At 35.6% G+C, this 22,457-nt stretch overlaps 1 protein-coding gene across 6 annotated transcripts in view; it reads left to right on the top strand.

Annotated features, from left to right (window-relative positions):
• LOC149808484 (uncharacterized) overlaps positions 1-20,194 on the top strand; it is a 51,350-nt gene extending 31,156 nt beyond the window's left edge. For 2 of the 6 annotated variants that reach the window (XM_089977984.1, XM_089978030.1), the window contains exons 7-9: positions 6,121-6,240; positions 8,554-8,595; positions 19,100-20,194. In XM_089977984.1, coding sequence (XP_089834110.1) covers positions 6,121-6,240; positions 8,554-8,595; positions 19,100-19,149 — 212 coding nt within the window. In that variant the 3' untranslated portion in view covers positions 19,150-20,194. Of the gene's footprint in view, positions 1-6,120; positions 6,241-8,553; positions 8,596-17,820; positions 17,882-19,099 lie in introns of all 6 variants that reach the window. The other 4 variants (XM_089978013.1, XM_089978022.1, XM_089977993.1 and 1 more) reach the window with 4 other exon arrangements.
• Positions 20,195-22,457: the final 2,263 nt, after the last annotated feature.

A 22,457-nucleotide genomic window follows, 5' to 3' on the forward strand; every position in this document is an offset into this window, starting at 1 on the left:
ACGCGATGCGTGGAAATGGATTAACTGATTTAAGGCGTGAAAAAATAAACTCGTGGGCTGATTCAGTTAAGGATACCGGTGCTACAATAAAAGATGTTGCTGAGTTAGGAAAAATATTAAAATTTCCAATAGCAGTATCAACAATAACGGGAGAGGTACTGTACGAATCGAAATATAAATCGAAAGGAGCTCCAATAAATATTATTGATCATAACGCGCACGCATGGACTAGCGCAGTAGCAATATTTCCACGTGATCGAACTGTTAGATTTTACCCCTCAGATATGAGTATGTTTGATTTTATTAACGAAATAAGTAAAAACGATCCTGTATCAGTATGGTCATTTAAAAGTAATGAGGAAGGTGGATTTGATCAGTTTGTCAGACCAAATGGTGAAATATATCGAACAGAATCCCTCCATGACGAGATGAAAAATCTTGCGGAGAAGTTTTTAGAGTGCAAGCACGCGGAAAATACTGACAAATTACTAACTAATTGCTTTACTGTTCCATCTGTTGCGGCTCATTTCGCCAGAGAAAGAAATTCATGGAAACCAACACGATTTGATTTACTCGAGGACGTACGCGCAAGTTGCGTCGAATACGGACACGGTGGATTATGGAATACCAAATATAATTACAATGATGTTATTTCGGTTGATATGGTTGCATGTTATCCAGGAAGTTTTCTAGGATACGGAGATTGTTCTGTATACTTTAAAAGATTTGGTCACCCTACAAACGAGATGACGTGAGTGGCAATTAATGGACCATTACCTGATTTTGATCTGACTGGATTCGCCTGTATTGAATCATTCGAGTTTAACGAAAATCTTCACAAGATTTGTTATGTTTGGTTTGGTAGACATTTTTGTGAAAAACGTTGGGCACCTATGGTTTTATTACGATACATGCTAGATTGTGCGATACTGACATCGTTGGTGGTCAGTGAGGCGATTATATCATATCATGCACAGACCAAAGTTTGGTTGCCCATGTCAGATTCTATCAATCTCGATGAAGTTATTAGCGAGTTTAAGGAAAAATATCCTGATGTTTCCGAAGATGATATTCCTAAAATTCTCGAGATTAAACTCAAAACCGCAAAAGATCTCGGCAGAAAAATTATAGGTAAATTTACTCAAGGTGGTGCATATAATCATAAAAGACATCACGCACGATTAATTCTAGATGATGCCGAGTACGATTTTATAATCGCTGATACAACAGCGAGAAATATATTTGTAAATCGAGAAAGTGTTTATTTATCCGACGGAACAAAATTGGGTACGATCGTTAGTTACATAAATGACGTCTCCGCACAGTATACTCATCTGAGATCTTCCATGTTGGCTTATGTTTCCATAAATTTATTATGGATGATTAATAGATTTCCTGAGACCGCTGTCAGAGTCTCAACAGATTCGTTTTATATTTCAAGTAAATATTTAGAATCTGTTATGAAATTTACAAGTAATGATGAACGATGGAGTTCGTGGAGATAAAAAAAGAAATATTACACAATTACACAGAATCAGCAGATGTTCCAATGAGAGATTTTTATCGTAAGGGTAATAAAATATCAGAAATGTCGAAAGCGCCATCATTGAGTCATCCAATAACTAGATATAAGACAGTATATCTCAATGGACCTGGTGGATGCGGAAAAAACGACTCGAGCAATTAATGTTTTTAGAAATTCAGATATGATCGTGCTGACACCCACACATAGACTTGCACGCGAGATGAAACAACGGCAAGTACAATCGTGCACGTATCATAGTTTCTTTCGGTGGCGCGGGGATACATGGACTCCTGAACGAATGGGAGAAAAATATATACCTAAAATAATTATTTGGGACGAGATATGTACGGTGTCATTGGATACATTAAAAAAGTTTCTTGATTGGTTGTTGACGAAAAATACCGCTATAATAATGTGTGGCGATCATGGTCAACCGCCGCCTTTTGTTGGACCATCTCCACATGATTGGTTAAAAAATTTCGTTGATTATTACGAAGAAATAGATGATGATCATAGAGCTCTCGATGCAAATTTAAAGGAGTTTAAAAAATTAATCAGATTACAATCAAACAAAATTCATTGTGAAATAATACGTGGAGTGATCTCAGAGACCTCAATGAGTGATTTTTTAAATTTATGGAGACCCAACGATTTGATAGTAGCAAGCAGAAAAATAATCAGAGACGATTTACAACAGCAGTTATTTCAACTACATAAAGAAAAATACTCAGAATTACCCATACCGTTGTGTTATAGACCATCAGATACACGAAAACAGAATATTAATGTTGATATTCCAGGACAGACTGAAAAACAGAATCTCGTATTAAATGATATTGTCGCCGTTGATATCAGTGTGGTCGAAGATGCATTACGCGCTGACAAATCTCCATGGGTGTTGGGATACGCTATGACGATCCACTGGTCTCAGGGATTAACTATTTCTGACACACGAGTCTGGATTGTAGACGATCGCATCGAGTGGTCAAATTTAGTTTACTTAGCGGTATCGAGGGTCAGAAAAATATCTCAATTACGTAGAATTATAATTCCTGAAATCGTTGATAAATTTAACATCATCGATGATGATATAATAAGAAAAAAATTAATCGGATAATAACAATCTGATAAAAAAAAATAAACGTGACTTTGATCTTGATGTTGAATTTATTATTGAGTTAAAACAGCAGCAGAATAATCATTACACAAGTTGCAATTGTATAATGTTATGGCGGTATTCGAGTAATGATTCAAGACAATTTACCGTAGATAGTAAAGATAATAGTCGCGGTCTTACACGAGAAAATACCATGTTGACCTGTCTTGAGTGTAATCGACGTCGGGGTGCTGGCACCCTTGGCGCTAGTTAAGTGATTGCGGTGGTAGTTGTGTATCCGCGGGAATTATTTGTAGTTGTTCACGTACAAATCCACGTTGAGGAGCAGCCGAATCTAATCTGTAGATTGCAGGTCTACCTGAGGATCTTGTCACGGTGGATATTTTGTGTGTGGTAACACTCCAAATAGGATCAGTCGCTCTCGCTTTACCACCTTCAAGTTCACCAGGCTCATATAAATATCTAACTGTAACATCACCCAATATTTTCTGTTTTTCAACATCTTTTCGTTGTGTTGGTATATTTTTTTTGTAATTGCATTAATGGGTTTCATGTTGGTTGTTCGTGTAATCTCATTATTTAATGCAGCTATCACACTTGGTAATCTTGCAACCCATTCACGAGATCTTTTATCCTGAATAAATTCCTTCGCGTATTGATATCCAAATAACCGCTCAGCGACTGTTTGATTAAATCGCTCAACAATTGCCTGATCACGATGAATTGCAGTATGACCTCGTCGTATTTTGTATTATGTTGTTTCATCAACGATGATACTGGACCAAGATATTCCTTACCAGGATCAACCTGTAATACTTGTGGCCATCGCAGACCACCTTGTGGTCCACCACCTCGTTGATAAATTCGTTCAAACTCATCGGCTACTTCAGATGATGTTTTCGCTGATAGCGGCTCTGCTTCTTTATATCTACTTGCAACATCAACTACGGTTAACGCGTATTTGTATGTTTTTCTACGCACAGTATCATGCGGTAAAAACAGAATATCAGCTTGATGAACTTCATTAAGAACACTGACATCGAAATACGCGTACTGAATTCGTTTCGTTGGTGGTAGATAAATTTGCCATATTGCTTGTTTGGATAATCACGTTTTAGCAGTAGAATGTTTAACCGCTGCTGCATCAGCAAGTTTACCAATTGCTGCTTTGCCTCTCCAGTATCCTCTTGGTGAATAATAAATCGATTCCATTATTAATTACCAGCCCCAAGCGCTAATTTACCTTTCATCGCGGATCTTACTAACCAATTAGCTAATGATTCTCTAATATTTTTATTTTTTATGGAATTTAACGCGTGAATTAATTTCACATCCGCAATATGTCTATCTTGTAGATAAGCTACATCATCAGCGTGACAAGCTCGATCAATAGCCTTTATTGGTTCCTCGCCTGGTTTTGGTTGATCTTGATTATCGAGCCTGATATCAAGTCTGGTACCAGGACCGCAATAATTATATCCTGGTAGATGTTTTTCTCCGCTGTATTTAGCCCATGGAGTACCTGGAAACTTTGACATCAAATTAGCAATATCACCACCGCGCTTATTAGGTAAAAACGAAAATTTCTTTCTACCGCATACAGAACATTTTCCACCATACGCTATTTTTTTATTTTTTGTTGTAACCGTAGCTAAATCAGTAGTTGGAGTTTTAACTCTACAGCGTAAGCAATATAAATTCATGACATAATATATATGGATATAATTAATTTCTCAGCAACAAGAAAACGAGAGCCAGTTAAACACCACCCTGCGTTACCAAATTCCATCAGAATGATTATCATAGGACCATCTGGATCGGGTAAGACGCAGTTATTACTTAATCTGATAATGAGATGGTTGAAATGGGATAAATTGTATTTAGTAGCACCATCCGCTGATGATCAACGATGTTATGATGTACTTAAAGACTTCAATGAAAACGCGCGATTTCTTGATGAAGGTAATGATGTTATAGAGTTTATAACCGATATTGATGAAGCACCATCCGTAGATGTTTTAGACGGATTTATTAATAATTTAGTTGTATACGACGATGTGATGCTAGATAAACAATCAAATCCAGCCAGAATATTTTCCCGAGGTAGACATAAAAATACAGACGTGATCTATGTTACTCAACGACACATACAAATTCCGAAGGTGATTAGAGACAACTGCAACATTTTAGTTGTGTTTAATGGAGTAGACACACACACACTTAGAAATAGTCATCAAACTTGGTGTGGTGGTGACATGGATATAATTAAATTCAGAAATTTCTTCTCACGAGCGCAAGCTACTCCACATGGATTTATAACAATAAATCTACATAATCCAAGAACAAGACATCGTGTGGGTCTTGATAAAATCTTTTAATTAATATCAGCAGAAGGGGTGTAAATTTAATCAAAAAGATATCATTCATATAATGAACAATTGTACGTGGCTGCGTCAAGGAACCACTAACAAATGTGATAAAAAATGCCGTGGAGAATATTGTAAAAAACATAAGTATCTTATAAAGAAAAATCCTCATGCTGGTCCACGAAGTTGTGTTGGATGTAACAACGGCGTTAGAGGATTATATCAGATTTGCAAAAATTGCGGTGGAGATCGATACAGAAGTTTGATGATATATTATAAACACAGAAAGAACATAAATCCAAAAATAGAAAAACCACCATCAGAACTTGAATATTACTTGAAACATAGAACAAATTCCCAGGATTCAGATGAAGATTCCCAGGATTATTGAGCAGCAGAGAGGGCCCGTCTACAGTTCTGTTTGGGACAAACAATAATCGTAGATGTGGTATTGACCTCTATGAAGGGTCACTGTTTTTTTTTTTTTTGTCTTAAAACAAGGGTGACCATTCCCTAAAGTGGTCTGATCGCCCTCTCTGCTGCTGTGGTGTGTGTACGACTACAGCTTTACATCCATATGTCGTCTGCTTCCGATATTGACAATGTCTAAGCAAGCAAAAGAAAAGAATGACAACAAATTTGCCTTTTACGTGGATTTAATAAGCGGTTTAATTAATATGTTCATGTGTACAAAGGGATATAATTCCAATACTCTGAACGTTATGGTTATTTTACGCAATTATCCGGCATTTACAGAATGGGATGAATTACGTCATTATGTTGTGTGAGGAAAATAAACTAGCCTATAGTGTACGCCATATGGCACCGTGTTAGTATGGAAAATCTGCTAAGCATGAAAGGTGCTGGGGATGCCAGTATTAGTGCCATTCTGGTCAGTCAGGTTAGAAAATATAAATCAATTATTCATTTCACTTAGTTCTATACACTTTTTATCACATTAAACGTTTTCGTTATTGAAATCGGTAAGGGGGGACAAAGAAACAGACTATATATGTTTTTTAATTCGAAACACTCATATGGAACAACGTACATGGACCTAATTCTGGACAAAATAATAGTAATTATTATTATTATTATTATTATTATTTCAGTATTCATTTCTCCGTCAGATTATATCACTACCACCCTGACACCACCTATCGGAGACGACTCGAAGCCCTACGTTGTACCATTAGCAGTTGGTGTACCTTTGCTTATCGTCTTCCTAATAGGTATTGTACAATTTTAAGCTGACGATCTTCAGATTTTTGTTTAATTACATTTAGCTTTTATGCTTTGTTTTCTTTTTCTTTTTTCTTTGTAAAATTGAATCGTACATTAAAACCTGAACTTTCATATCCAGTCGAAAGCTTCATATCAGATTTTAATTCCAAGTCACCATTTTCGGGTGGTGGTGTGGGGTGAGGGCTTGATGTACTATATATGCAAGCTTATAAGTCAGGTCGAAAACAACATAGTCCTTATGCGACCGCATATCATAATCTGTGTTGTTAGTTTTACTGAGTACTATTAACGAACTGCAAAAGCCCATATCTGCCGTCGCATTATGCAGTTGGACCCGTCTTATAAGCGAGTATATACGGTATATGTACGCTCCGTCTGGCAGTATGGTGTTCTGGATAAGTCAGTCTCTTCCTTTTCTAGTGTTTGAAACTGAGAATGCGTTCTGAGGTTAAACAGTTTTGGGTTTCTCTGCTACCTTTGTGCTACCCATTGTTAGCCATATTTACACCAAATCACTTCGGTGTTGTGATGATATAAATGAGGCGATCATTGCTTGATTGAAAAGACATAGGATGACTGTGTCCATAAACGGTGTGATATTTGTTGTCTTACCAGATGTTGAAACAACCAGCCTCACACTATTGATGGTATCGACACTGACCTAACAGTTTGAAATTATGTATAGACATTGTAATTGTACCTTTATTTTATAAACGAGTGTGTTTAATCTTTGCTTTGTTCAAGGAAAGTGTCAAATTTTATAACATTTTAATATTTTTTTTCTAAACATAAGACACAATAATCACAAGCTATCACTTTCGTCAATTGTTTTGGGCGGTTAAAGTTATTTTATAATTAGTATCGATATATCTAACTTCTCGTCACCTACTTAGTAATTCTGTGACGTCATGTAAGCGTTGAGATCGTTTTATAAGTGGTCAGCAGGAAGTCATGTAGTTTAATACTACCGCAAGTTTCCTAATTGTCTGCATATTATGTCACGTGCTGTCAGTGGAAAAAAGTCAGTTACATGATGATATTTACTGTTTATTATTGTGACGATATCCCTAGCTTACATTTCTCTACTTCATTATAATTTAAACTGTCATGTATTGACAGAGTTATCTACAATGAGATTGAATATAAACGGTCACGTAATTCTGATCTGGAATTTGGTAAACTTTGGTAAATTTTAGGGCATCCTTTTGATCCCAGTTTCCATGTCATTTTATGCGAACCTTTATCTATACCAATGACATAATACACCCACGTAATTTTCGATCAAACTGTGCAACCCCCTGATTAAAATCGCCCATTAGAATTCTGTTAAAACGATGTAATCGTGCAGTCCTTTCAGCACTCCAACACTCACCCATTTGCCAAAGAAATTATATGGCAAGCTAGATTCAGAATTATTGCATTTTGCTTGGCCAATATGATCCGCCACCTGTTATTAAAGGGCCTTGGTCATATAACAAACTGGGGATCTCACAAAAATGGACAATTTGTGCATTTGTAAGACCGTAACGAGTAGAAAGCAAGAACAACGAATGCTTCAACAGCATGTGTCAAACGCAAGCGTTATGCTGAACAAAAGGAATAGCCTGACTGAAACAACAAAATCAAGCAAAACAATTGAATAAAATGACCATGCCAAGTTCTTTGAATGAGTGGCATGATGCGGTGTGACGCTCAACCCTATACCGCTATATAAGAGTTGACGACCCTTGGATAGCGAAGATGGAGCTTGATATTCTGTCGCAATAAAGAAGCTAATGAAAGGAAACTATGATCTACCTCATATCGAATGCTTTGTTGATGAAACCTGCTGATATGATGACAGAAAGGACGAAAATTGAAATTATAAATATTAAATGATAATGGTTGGGTATTCATCGATGTATCAGTTTTACCTAATCATTTCGAAGTGACTAAAGTCCTTCTAAAGCCCTTCTATGTTAGCTGTAACTCTAATTATAATAAGTAACATTTTGTGAGAATGTTTTGTTTTATTTTGTACATGCAAAAGGCATTTATTATGCCCGCTTCAATATATATGAGACTATAATATTTAAATGCAACTGTCAATCATCTCAAAAGGGAATATGCTTTGGCCGCAAACATATTCCTAAATTAGTTACGTCCGCTTTTATACTATGAATTTACAGAACTCATTAAATGCACTGTTTAGATCCTAGATTTCCTTTTCAGTAATATTTGCGTTCAAACATACTGCTTGATTTTATTATGATTACAATCTGTTATTTGTGATCACATTTCACGTTATTTTTACTCCCCAGGTTTAGGTTGCTTGGTATACAATCGGAAGAAGAAACTGAAAGGTAAAACACTGGGTTAAAATACGTTTTTCAAGTCCAACCAACTTTGACATTTACGAAATACATATACATATATTTGAATATTTATATGTATACACGTTTCTTAAATCCATTGTAAACAGTTCCGTTAGTTTAAAATTGCTGCTATTTTTGCTTTATTGACAACAATTAGCCCTAGTGTTCAGTGCTGCCTTATATAGTAACACGTGTCAAATGTATACACGTTTCTTAAATCCATTGTAAACAGTTCCGTTAGTTTAAAATTGCTGCTATTTTTGCTTTATTGACAACAATTAACCCTAGTGTTCAGTGCTGCCTTATATAGTAACACGTGTCAAATGAAGTGGAAACTACTTTCACTTTCACTTTACATTGAAACCAATTTTTCGTATGTTTCATTGAGAGTTAATCTCAAACGCATGACAAGGAAAACATAATTTGTTTGAGCTGAATCTATATTACATTTTAACTTTCGGACTTAAATTATTTATTTTTTAAAATTAGTAAACAGTAGTTTTCCCTAAATGTTTCCTCTTAGGTTACGTGACAGGAGCTCAACCTTGGCTAGGTGGATATTTCATTTTGGATTATATCAGTTGGAACATTCGGAGCGTCTAGTCTTATGCAACAAATGGTTTGCGGTGTCAACAACTCTTGGCCATGGCAAGTGCCCACTTGTTAGATCAGATTGTAGATGTATCAGAGTTCATATCAAGCAAATGTATTCCAGAGACTGATCTACGATAAGAACGAATTACTTGTTTATCAGTTTCCTATTTATGCAAATTTTTACTTGACCGACGACGTAAAAGAATGTGAATGATTCTAATAAAAAAAATTCCAATCTAATTGTAAACAAGACCGGCCTTGAACTGAAATGTTAAGTAAACACTTTGTTTACCAGTACAACGCATAATCATGAATGAAAGTTAGCTGTGTAAAAAATATGTTTAGAACTTGACAAAGTTAAGCACGCAACATAAATTACATAACAGCTAATAATAACTTTCTAATCAACAAATGAGAGGTCATGGCCAGCACATATGATCATGCTACTGTCTACATCAAATAAAATTACCGTCCAATGAAAGTGAGAAAAAAAAAACAACATAATAACAAGTGTAATCAAACGACGATCAGATCATGAAGATATAAAGGAACAGCTGAAAACTTTACACCAGTGTTCGTTATCGACACCAGACAAAAGAGTGAATGGAATTCACCTCTCGAATTATATCTGGTAGCACAGCCAGAAACCATGGGTTGCTAGACGGTTAGGCCTAAACAATGTAGCAATAAACATTTCGTTAGACAAAAAGCATGTGGAAATGCATGTGCTTTGTCTGATAAGCATGTTTCTTTTTCCTGATAATGTAATTATCATGGAGAATACTAAACGACCTAACGTATATGTGGAAGCCATTTTCAAGGGTACGTAGACAATGCATTCCATTTTAACTTTTATGTCAGATGATACATTTTGAGGCAGCAATGTCGCATTTGAATTGCAAATGGTCAGTATTGTTGTCTTCGACAGCGGTATTTATTTAACTATTTTACATTAAGTTCGGATGGTTTTTAAGAAGTGTTCCCCTCCACCCATTAAGCAATGACATGATTCCTCAAACAATGTTGCATCTATGCTTTTCATTCACACACATACACTCCCCAGTGTGTATACATTATTCGCTAGGTCTCTTTAAAGAGATGCCAAGCGTTAGAAAATAGTTCTGAGTAGTGAATGGGGCCACCCTAGGGACAATGGGAATTACCATTAAAAACACCCCTGGACCACTCTAGGGACAATGGAAATTTAACATGGGGAAAATTGCTGGGCCACTCTAGGGACAAGGGGAACTGAACATGGGGAATAGAGTTTGGGCTTGTCTAGGGACAAGGGGAACTGAACATGGGAATAGAGTTTGGGCTTGTCTAGGGACAAGGGGAATTGAACATGGGGAATAGAGTTTGGGTCTGTCTAGGGACAAGGGGAATTGAACAGGGGAATAGATCGTGGGACTGTCTAGGGACAAGGGGAAATTGAACATGGGAATAAATCGTGGGACTGTCTAGCGTCAAGGGGAATTTAACATATAGAAATTGAACATGGTGGGTCTGTATAGCGTCAAGGGGAATTGAACATGGTGGGATTGTCTAGGGACAATGATGGTAGAGGGTCAAACACAACAGAGACAGAGACATACATACACTAGCACAAGCGTGAGATTTATATATAAAGCATTACCAAGACCTGAAATCTTGCTGGGGTGTTCAAAAATTTGCATAATTGTAATGATGCTATAAATAGCTATAATCAAGGAAATGCTCAACGACAAAATGGATGTGACTAGAAGTAACGCTAAAATGACGAAATTGTCCCAGAATTTAAAGGAAAATAAACATATCCCCGAAAATTAAGTTACAATGGTTTAGACTAAAATGGATAAAATTAGTAACTACTTACTATATCAACTTGTGTGACGATCGTGGATAAACACCCATGTATCTATTTATAGCTATAATCAGCTAAAATTCATATGAAATCCCACTATCTATTTATACTACAACTTGTGGGTTATTCCTTTGGAAAATCCCACTATCTTTTTATAGCCTCAGCTTGAATGACGTTCCTGTTTATGAACTCTAGTACATATGTATAGCTACAACCTATGGAAATCCCCATGTCCATATTTATAGTCTCGAAATTTCCAGCGTCAGTGACGTCACTGTACTGAACACTAGGGGATAAATGTCAACAGTGTTGCAAGTGGCTGACCTGAATACACGCTACTGCAGGTAGGTAGGTAGAGTGTATCTGATAGGGATAAAGTGAGTTTTATAGTGACAAACAGAGACCAATACATACACACCCACACACACATAACGTACGCGCGCAGACACACACACACACACACACACACACACACACACAGAGGGAAGAGGAAAAGAAAACCCCCAAATATACTATCAACACAGAAGGGAGATAATACAAACCCCAAATAAACTATCCACACAAACATACGCGAACGCATACAAACCCCAAATATACTATCAACACAGAAGGGAGATAATACAAACCCAAAATAAACTATCCACACAAACGTACGCGAACGCATACAAACCCCAAATATACTATCCACACAACGTCGCTAACGCATACAAACCCCAAGTATGCTATCCACACTCGGGAGGAAGAAGAAAAAAACAACCAAATATACGATCTACACAACGTACGCGAACACACACACACACATACACACACACACACACACACACACACACATATATAATAACTTGTGATACTTCACATTTTCTAAAGTGGAAATCTTTACAAGCCGTACAAAATACAAAACTTATATGACTTTGGCTTTTGACACTTGCACAGGCTCTTCATTTTATAAGTGTCACGAGAAAATTGTATATCCAATTTTTACCATTTTCAAAAACACGCACACACTTGCAGCTTGACCAGAAATATGTACATCTTGTTTTGTGGATAAGTCACAGACAAGTCCAAGCATATATAGGTGGTTATGAACGTTAGGAATATCCCCTCATTTTTTCAGAAATATCAAAGCTTGTATGTGCATTTTCCCTTTTCCACTCTATATTAGTGCTTAGATTTGTTCCAAAAAAAAAAAGAAAAAAGGAACGAAATAATTTTGAAGAAAAAGAAACAACTGAATTTTGAATTCAGGTTTCTCTCTGTTTATAATTTTTTTCAAGTTGATGGTGCATGACAGAGTACATTCGCCTACCTTTCCAAAGTGAGAGCCATTTCTTCACATGTCATTGCCTTTGTTAAATTCGGTTTCATTGGTTAGTTATCGTTAATCTTTAATTTTTTTCACGCATTTCTTTTTGATAGAAGATTTAAGGCTTTCTAGTGTTGTAACGGTATTTATGTTGTTTAGTCTTTGATGAAATTATCTATAGCAAAGTGCTTAAGATTTTTCATTTTTTTTTTATTATTTCAAGCCCTACAAAAGGAGACCAAGTTTGTCTTCAAAGACGATTGAAACTCTAAATTACACGGGCGTGAAGGAAAACATCGTTGTGTTTAATCTAATCATGCTTGCCGTATCTCTTTGTGTTTTAGAGGTCATATTTCTTCTTAAGTAAATACACGCATCAATAGACAGACAGATTGGGTCATCATCCTTGAGTTTCACTGTACTTTCGGTTCTTTACTTCATACAAACCCCAAATTTATTAGTTGGAAAAAAAAAGGATAACATGCCCCTCAATACTGTAACACGTCTGTTCTGACTCTACCGATGTGAGTGTTTATGTCGAAATGTTTAAGTGAGATATAAAAAAATGGTCAGCTTGAAAACGCGAACCAATACTGTGACGCTCAGTATTTTGATGTGGTAAGAGGAAATGGTACAACACACACAAAGAGGGCTTGTAAGTTTACATTTCAGTCTGTCTGCACTGTAATGGTAACAACGCAAGAACATAGGGATTATTATGCCACACAGTCCTAGAACAAAACAATACATCACCCGTTGTAAGCCATTTCATTGGCTATACTTATTTTCTTACCGCGTTCGCTTCGAATTGACTTGTGTAGCTATTCAGACAGTGACCAGAAAGGCCATGCTTTACTGGGTCTATCCTATAGGCGATTTATATAAAAAAAATATTTTAAAAAATTAAACTAATGCACGAACAATCGTACCATGGGCGATCCCATGGAAATTGTGTCCGTCTTATTGCAAAATACATCAACATTTAATTTAACCGTGCAGATCGCTAGAACAAACCTCTGATAATATACATTTTGAAAAGTGTTGTGTGACACGGATCGCCATTGTCGCTTGTGTCTGCTTTCTTCTTCGAAAAGAGATCGTTTCGTCTTGACTATAAAAATTTAATTTGACTAAGTTTTGCGCACTACTTGAACTCATACATTTACGTTGTAGGTGTAAGCCGTCTTTCTCAGTTTTCTGGAAGTTCGTTTTTGCGTTTCTCAGATGTGATACTATTTTTTATGGACCGAACGAAATTTCTTTTGGCGTGAATCAGGACTCGTGGTTTTGTGGCATAATTGGAGAGCATTGATTAAAGCTCAGTTATGTCGTCTTCGAAATCGCTGACACGGATTTGAACTAACACTTCAGGTTTTGTGTGAGGCGATACGGTACATCATTGCTTTTTACTTCCTCAATAAAATCGTTTCATCTTATTGCAAAATTACATTTGACTAGGTTTCATACGCAGCAGGTCCCTGTATATAAGGAGAGTGTCTTAGCGTCAGAGTATTCATTCCGCTCTCAAACGATCAAGAAGATGGAAGAGTCGGCACAGATCGACCTGCTGGTCAAATATTTGCTAAAAGTCATACGAAAGCATAATTCACATGCGAAAGTGGCAACAAAACTCACTCTTTTGGTCGTTGATTTGATGAGAGTCATACGAAAGTATGTAAGTGCTAATGAAGTTTGCTATATCTGCAAAGGTAAATGGGTATTTGTCTCCAGAATACCTGCTTCGTCTAAGAAAGAGAGACAAAAGTCAAGATACCTAATATCGTTGTCAGGAGAAAGGACACTGGAATTCAGAGTTCCCTACGAGAAAAGAGAAGAAACAAACGCAAGACGAAACAGAGAAGAGGGATTCAGAAGAAGAAGAAATTGAAGATGATGAAGAACTTGTGCCAGTAAAGACATGGAAATGGAAAAATTGACAATGTGAGCCGATGCGTTGGCCCTGTTGTGAAATTTCATACTACCTTCTAAAAGAGAATAGACCAGAAAGAAAACGTAAGTGTCTCTTAGTCTTGACATTGTATAATAAGGATGGCGTGTTTTGTTTTTACTCACACTTTATGGAATTGTGCTCTTTCACCTCTCTCTATCCCTCTGGATCATGTTTTAGTTAGAATTGAAATGGAAGGATGTTTTCCTTCACGCACGCTCTTTAGGCATGCAAGTCGGTAAACAATAGTCAGTCTATTCATCCATCATTTTGTGTCTTGATGTTTCCTAAATCACACACTGATGCCATAAAATAACGGGTTAAATGGGTTTTGTAGTGTTGGGAGTGGGGGGTGGGGTGTAGGTGTTTGGCAGAGTTGGTCATTGCAGGTGAGGGCTTAGGTGCTTTCAAAAAACTTTTTCTTCTTCACTCTGTGTTGATGGAATATAATGGGTTATTTTCTTCACTCTCTGTTGATAGTATATATATAAAGGGTTATTTCTTCACTCCGTGTGGATAGTGTATAATGGTTTTCTTCTTCTTCCCTCTGTGGTGTGCGTGCGTGTGTGTGTGTGTGTGTGTGTTCGCGTACGGTGTGTAGATCGCATATTTGGTGGTTTTTTCTTCTTCCTCCCGAGTGTGGATAGTATATTTGGGGTTTGTATGCGTTAGCGACGTTGTGTGGATAGTATATTTGGGGTTTGTATGCGTTCGCGTACGTTTGTGTGGATAGTTTATTTGGGGTTTGTATTATCTCCCTTCTGTGTTGATAGTATATTTGGGGTTTGTATGCGTTCGCGTACGTTTGTGTGGATAGTTTATATGGGGTTTGTATTACCTCCCATCTGTGTTGATAGTATATTTGGGGTTTGCTTTTTCCTCTTCCCTCTGTGTGTGTGTGTGTGTGTGTGTGTGTGTGTGTGTGTATGTGTGTGTGTGTGTGTATGTGTGTGTGTGTGTGTTCGCGTACGTTGTGTAGATCGTATATTTGGTTGTTTTTTTCTTCTTCCTCCCGAGTGTGGATAGCATATTTGGGGTTTGTATGCGTTAGCGACGTTGTGTGGATAGTATATTTGGGGTTTGTATGCGTTCGCGTACGTTTGTGTGGATAGTTTATTTTGGGTTTGTATTATCTCCCTTCTGTGTTGATAGTATATTTGGGATTTGTATGCGTTCGCGTACGTTTGTGTGGATAGTTTATTTGGGGTTTGTATTATCTCCCTTCTGTGTTGATAGTATATTTGGGGTTTGTTTTTTCCTCTTCCCTCTGTGTTTGCGTGTGTGTGTGTGTGTGTGTGTGTGTGTGTGTGTGTATGTGTGTGTGTGTGTTCGCGTACGTTGTGTAGATCGTATATTTGGTTGTTTTTTCCTTCTTCCTCCCGAGTGTGGATAGCATATTTGGGGTCTGTATGCGTTAGCGACGTTGTGTGGATAGTATATTTGGGGTTTGTATGCGTTCGCGTACGTTTGTGTGGATAGTTTATTTGGGGTTTGTATTATCTCCCTTCTGTGTTGATAGTATATTTGGGGTTTGTATGCGTTCGCGTATGTTTGTGTGGATAGTTTATTTGGGGTTTGTATTATCTCCCTTCTGTGTTGATAGTATATTTGGGGTTTGTTTTTCCTCTTCCCTCTGTGTGTGTGTGTGTGTGTGTGTGTGTGTGTGTGTCTGCGCGCGTACGTTGTGTGTGTGTGGGTGTGTGTGTATTGGTTTCTGTTTGTCACTATAAAACTCACTTTATCCCTATCAGATACACTCTACCTACCTACCTGCAGTAGCGCGTATTCAGGTCAGCCACTTGCAACACTGTTGACATTTATCCCCTAGTGTTCAGTACAGTGACGTCACTGACGCTGGAAATTTCGAGACTATAAATATGGACATGGGGATTTCCATAGGTTGTAGCTATACATATGTACTAGAGTTCATAAACAGGAACGTCATTCAAGCTGAGGCTATAAAAAGATAGTGGGATTTTCCAAAGGAATAACCCACAAGTTGTAGTATAAATAGATAGTGGGATTTCATATGAATTTTAGCTGATTATAGCTATAAATAGATACATGGGTGTTTATCCACGATCGTCACACAAGTTGATATAGTAAGTAGTTACTAATTTTATCCATTTTAGTCTAAACCATTGTAACTTAATTTTCGGGGATATGTTTATTTTCCTTTAAATTCTGGGACAATTTCGTCATTTTAGCGTTACTTCTAGTCACATCCATTTTGTCGTTGAGCATTTCCTTGATTATAGCTATTTATAGCATCATTACAATTATGCAAATTTTTGAACACCCCAGCAAGATTTCAGGTCTTGGTAATGCTTTATATATAAATCTCACGCTTGTGCTAGTGTATGTATGTCTCTGTCTCTGTTGTGTTTGACCCTCTACCATCATTGTCCCTAGACAATCCCACCATGTTCAATTCCCCTTGACGCTATACAGACCCACCATGTTCAATTTCTATATGTTAAATTCCCCTTGACGCTAGACAGTCCCACGATTTATTCCCATGTTCAGTTTCCCTTGTCCCTAGACAGTCCCACGATCTATTCCCCTGTTCAATTCCCCTTGTCCCTAGACAGACCCAAACTCTATTCCCCATGTTCAATTCCCCTTGTCCCTAGACAAGCCCAAACTCTATTCCCCATGTTCAATTCCCCTTGTCCCTAGAGTGGCCCAGCAATTTTCCCCATGTTAAATTTCCATTGTCCCTAGAGTTGCCCAGGGGTGTTTTTAATGGTAATTCCCATTGTCCCTAGGGTGGCCCCATTCACTACTGTTCTGGGGTCCTTTATAAGATAAACTGCTTTAAGATATGTCACTAAAGGTCGTAGTAGTTAGTTGGTAGAAAAGGTCGACGAGGATCTATTGTCCTGGCCTGATGCGTTAATAGTATTTAGAAAAGAAACATTAATCCATGGTCCGTAAAATTTTGTACTCAAAGCTTTAGACCAGTTACAAGCAATTACGTTTGATCGCCACATTGCATGCATGAAATTTAATTGTTCTTGTAAATTTTCATAATTTCAATTCCTTAATTACGGACTAAATGTTTTCAAGTTATTCAAGGTTTGGCTAGTAATCGCTGGATGAGCGTATTAAATATGATTTTAAAAAACTTCAAGCATGCTTTGGAGATTCTTTTCGAAAATATCAAACTGAAATAGGTCCACGGCAGGTCGACAGATTTAACGAAAGTCAGATTTCACCATCAAACCAATTAGCGTTTTGACCTTATGACAATTTTCCTAAAATATCTTGTATATACGTAGGTAATTATTATGTTTTATCACATAGTCGGTACACTTTGCTCATAGTGTGTGCAGTTTCATAATTTTGACATTATACATCTGAACATATCACTTTATGTGATTCTGATTGGTCAAAATTAAGCCCATGAAATTATTATGCAGTATAATTCTTACTGAGTGGCTGGGATCATTGGAAACTTTTTTTTTATAGCCCCGCCTTGGATACTTTGATATTTACAATTATTTTCTTTAATTTTCAATGAAGGCCCCTCTAATGCCATATAACATCGAAAATGGAACAGATGTGCAACATTACTTAGTTTATAGTAAGTACACAAAATATGTGATGACTTTGATATAGAATAAATTAAAATAACATGGCACGCGCACATTTTTGTGTTATCGATTGTCATGTAGCACACAAAAATCACGTGATTTTAACATATTTTGATGGCACGTGGTAAGCACATGAAACAAGCATGATTTGATGAAAGGAGGAGAGCACGGAAGAACGGACAAAGTAAATCCTCTATATTCTTATTTATGGGCCCTGTAGTATCAGAAATGTTCCTGAAGTAGCAAAACTGTCTGCGCACGAACGTAGATGAAATAATCAAGACTCGAAATAGGAACGATACTACAATGAGGTTTTTATCGAATATAATTAACAGCGCACAAATGCGCAGAAAAAATCCACAAAATTAATTTTTAAAGTTCAGTGTTTCTGCAATAAGGTTGAGTAACGTTACTGAGAAATCAAAACATTTTTATTTGTTCAACGGGTCGCACTGCTCTACATCATTGTTGATCTCATGCTTAGAGCGAAAACTTGAAGTATGAACATATCATAATCTTTGTCTTTTAAAATGACAGCGCTATTTTGCACTGGCTTAACAACAGGGACAAACTAATGGTCACAAAATTAGGAAACAGAGATTGTTCAGTATCAACATGGTTAAGATTTGATTTTCTATATCCAAATCATTTTTGGGAAGAAAGGTGTAGTTTGTCTTATTCAAAACATTTTGCTCCTAACCTGAAATAAGAAAGATGAATAAGAGTCATGCTAGTAGGTCATTGGCCTCCAAATTCAAAAGGAATATTTTAATTTTTTTAAATATCCACATGTGTTCAGATTAGCAATGATGAGTTGTAAAGACAGATATTTAGTACAAAAATTGCGATTATTTATATTTGTTTTGGTGAAACTGTTATATATGTGGAGCCAACTAATAACAAAGTGTAATGACAATACAAGTATTATGCCACTTACTACACAAGGCTTGTTTCTTTCAAATTTCAATATTTAAGCAATTTATATTTGAGATGGAACTTGTAACGCCTAAGTTTCATATAATAAAAAATGAAGTTTTTCAAAATTTTTTAAACATTCTTATGAATTGTTTCCAGTTTGTGACATTCCTTATTCTGTATCGATTTTTGTATTTTTGCTTTTACTTTATCAACGTCATAATCATTCTGCCAGTATTATTATTATTATTATTATTATTATTATAATTATTATTTTATTATTATTATTACAGGCTATTGTAAGAGAAAGAAAAGGCGACAATTAACTACAACAAGGATGTAACCCGATCTGGTTCCTGACATTCTATTCTGTATATGTTACTCTCCATACATCTTATGCAAACAAACTATTGAATAAAACCGAACAATACGAACAGGATAGAGATTATGTTGAAAAAGTTGCTCGTGGCTCCAGGGTTATTAAGTTATTGGGAATTTTCAAATAGTATTGCTGTGCAATAATACATCATTCTTGATTTATTTCATGGGGGGGGGGTCAAATGTAATTATAGTGTTTAGGATTTTACTTTGTGTTCAGTTTCACGTTGGTACATTTGTCTTCAAGTTGGATCTAGTCAGGTCTATATTTATTTTCAGGCGATATTCGGGTCTTTTCTCTCTGCAGATATTATTTTCAGTTATTTATTTTACTGCGTGAGAGAGAGAGAGAGAGAGAGAGAGAGATGTAGTTATTGTTTTAGCTTTATATTTACAAAAAATGTCCAAAGTCAGTATCGAATTAGCTCCGTTTATTTTTAGGCGCTTTTTTGGCGTCGAAGTCAACTGTATTTGTTAATGGAATAATTAATTAACCAGCATGGATTTTGTGATGTGTAAATGTTTCCTTATTCTGTTCGCATTGATTAAGTACTAAATATTTAAAACAGTAATAAATAGTATTTTAAATTGGGTTTAGAGTTTAACTAAATGATATATACATCTTAGTGTGTGGTGATGTTGTAAAGCATATCATGATATAAGAAGGAAACTGATGCAAGCATATTTTGAAAGTATATACAACATTTACAAATGTACTTATTTGTTTATCTCATCCGGAAAGGGATTATAACATTGAAAAAATTACACATGAAGTTTTTTTAATTGCAGCATAATGATTGTAATGGAATCAACATTCAGTTTGATCTGTCTCTCTATCTATCTATCTGTTTGACAGGCTGTCAATCTATTGATACCACCATACAATTATCTTGAATCTCACTAACTGCATTCTTTGACTAATGTTAATACTTATTTTGAAAGTTAGAATTGATGTGAATAAAATACTCCCTCTTTCTCTCTCTTATGAAATAAGTAAAGAATGATACATTTGTTATTGTTTTTCTGTATTTTCTGGTTAGTAGTACCGTTTTTCAGCTTTTTTATTTGTGCTTTTATGATGTTGTAACTAAATATATGGTTGGTAGTACATAACCAATGAAAATTTAAAATTAAAAATCTTTATTGCTCCCAGTAGTAAGCACATTGCGAAAACAGACCAATTTTTTTGTACTTTTCAATCGAGACAATAAAAGTCAAAGCTGAAATTCACTAGACCATAACTATTTGTGGTTTGTTAAACAGTCACCGAAGTTAATAGAGCGATCAGGCAATGAAGATAACCAGCAAGCGACAGTGCTTGTGTGAAGCGCAACACGAATGTCATCTCGAATTAGCGCAAATAATGGCATAAAGCTACACTGTATTGAATTGATGGGCTTTCAAAAGAGATCATAGAAATAGTTCATGCGTTTAAAAAACGAAAATAGGATTTCTGTTCAAAAGAGTTTTATGTTCGCCACATGGGTAACCAATGATAGGCAAACATTCTTGAATGCAAGCATATAAAAATACATCAGCAATTACAGGTACGCTTTAATATCGATATATGTCTTCTCGATATAATTTATAATAAACCTATAATATACCCGCTTCTTATTTGCAACAGAGAGGAAAGTCATAAGAAGCAAGTGAGAATTGTATCTCATATTAACTTTGGTTACTAGAAAAAGCTCAGGTGAGAAAACCCTACTAACATCTCGAAAGTTTATAAAACTAGATTCCTGCTTGAGAAAGCACGTGCGATTTAGACTTGTGGATAGATCTTAGCTAGAAAATTGAAAGTTCTAACAGCCTTGTGTTCAAGGCATGCTCAGTATATCTTTATAAAACATTTACCACTGGATGCTGTTTCGAGGCTAGCTCAAACAGGGTTTACTGCATTCTATTTGAACATCTTTAATAAATGCCTGAAACAAATTAACTTCTACCAGTTGATGCAAATGATCTTTAGTTACTATATGTCTTATCTGAATATAAAGTTACAATAAAATTTCATTAATTTTTTATCAGTATTAACAATAATGACATTACTGAATGATCAGTATTAACAATAATGACATTACTGAATGATCTGTGTTAACAATAATGACATTACTAAATGATCAGTCTTAACAATAACGACATTACTAAATGATCTGTGTTAACAATAATGACATTACTGAATGATCTGTGTTAACAATAATGACATTACTAAATGATCTGTGTTAACAATAATAACATTACTAAATGATCTGTGTTAACAATAATGACATTGCTAAATGATCTGTGTTAACAATAATGACATTGCTAAATGATCAGTCTTAACAATAACGACATTACTAAATGATCTGTGTTAACAATAATGACATTACTAAATGATCTGTGTTAACAATAATGACATTACTAAATGATCAGTCTTAACAATAATGACATTACTGAATGATCTGTGTTAACAATAATGACATTACTAAATGATCTGTGTTAACAATAATGACATTGCTAAATGATCAGTCTTAACAATAACGACATTACTAAATGATCTGTGTTAACAATAATGACATTACTAAATGATCTGTGTTAACAATAATGACATTACTAAATGATCAGTCTTAACAATAATGACATTACTAAATGATCTGTGTTAACAATAATGACATTACTAAATGATCTGTGTTAACAATAATGACATTACTAAATGATCTGTGTTAACAATAATGACATTACTAAATGATTAGTGTTAACAATAATGACATTGCTAAATGATCAGTTTTAAGAATAATGACATTACTGAATGATCAGTCTTAACAATAATGACATTACTGAATGATCTGTGCTAACAATAATGACATTACTAAATGATCTGTGTTAACAGTAATGACATTGCTAAATGATCAGTCTTAACAATAATGACATTACTAAATGATCTGTGTTAACAATAATGGCATTACTGAATGATCTGTGTTAACAGTAATGACATTACTAAATGATCTGTGTTAACAATAATGGCATTACTGAATGATCAGTCTTAACAATAATGACATTGCTAAATGATTAGTGTTAACAATAATGACATTACTAAATGATCTGTGTTAACAATAATGACATTACTAAATTATCTGTGTTAACAATAACGACATTACTAAATGATCTGTGTTAACAATAATGACATTACTAAATGATCTGTGTTAACAATAATGACATTACTAAATGATCAGTCTTAACAATAATGACATTACTAAGTGATCTGTGTTAACAATAATGACATTACTAAAT

Source organism: Sinohyriopsis cumingii, chromosome 1 (genome assembly GCF_028554795.1).
Source record: "Sinohyriopsis cumingii isolate HCF-2022 chromosome 1, ASM2855479v2, whole genome shotgun sequence".
NCBI lineage: Eukaryota > Metazoa > Mollusca > Bivalvia > Unionida > Unionidae > Sinohyriopsis > Sinohyriopsis cumingii.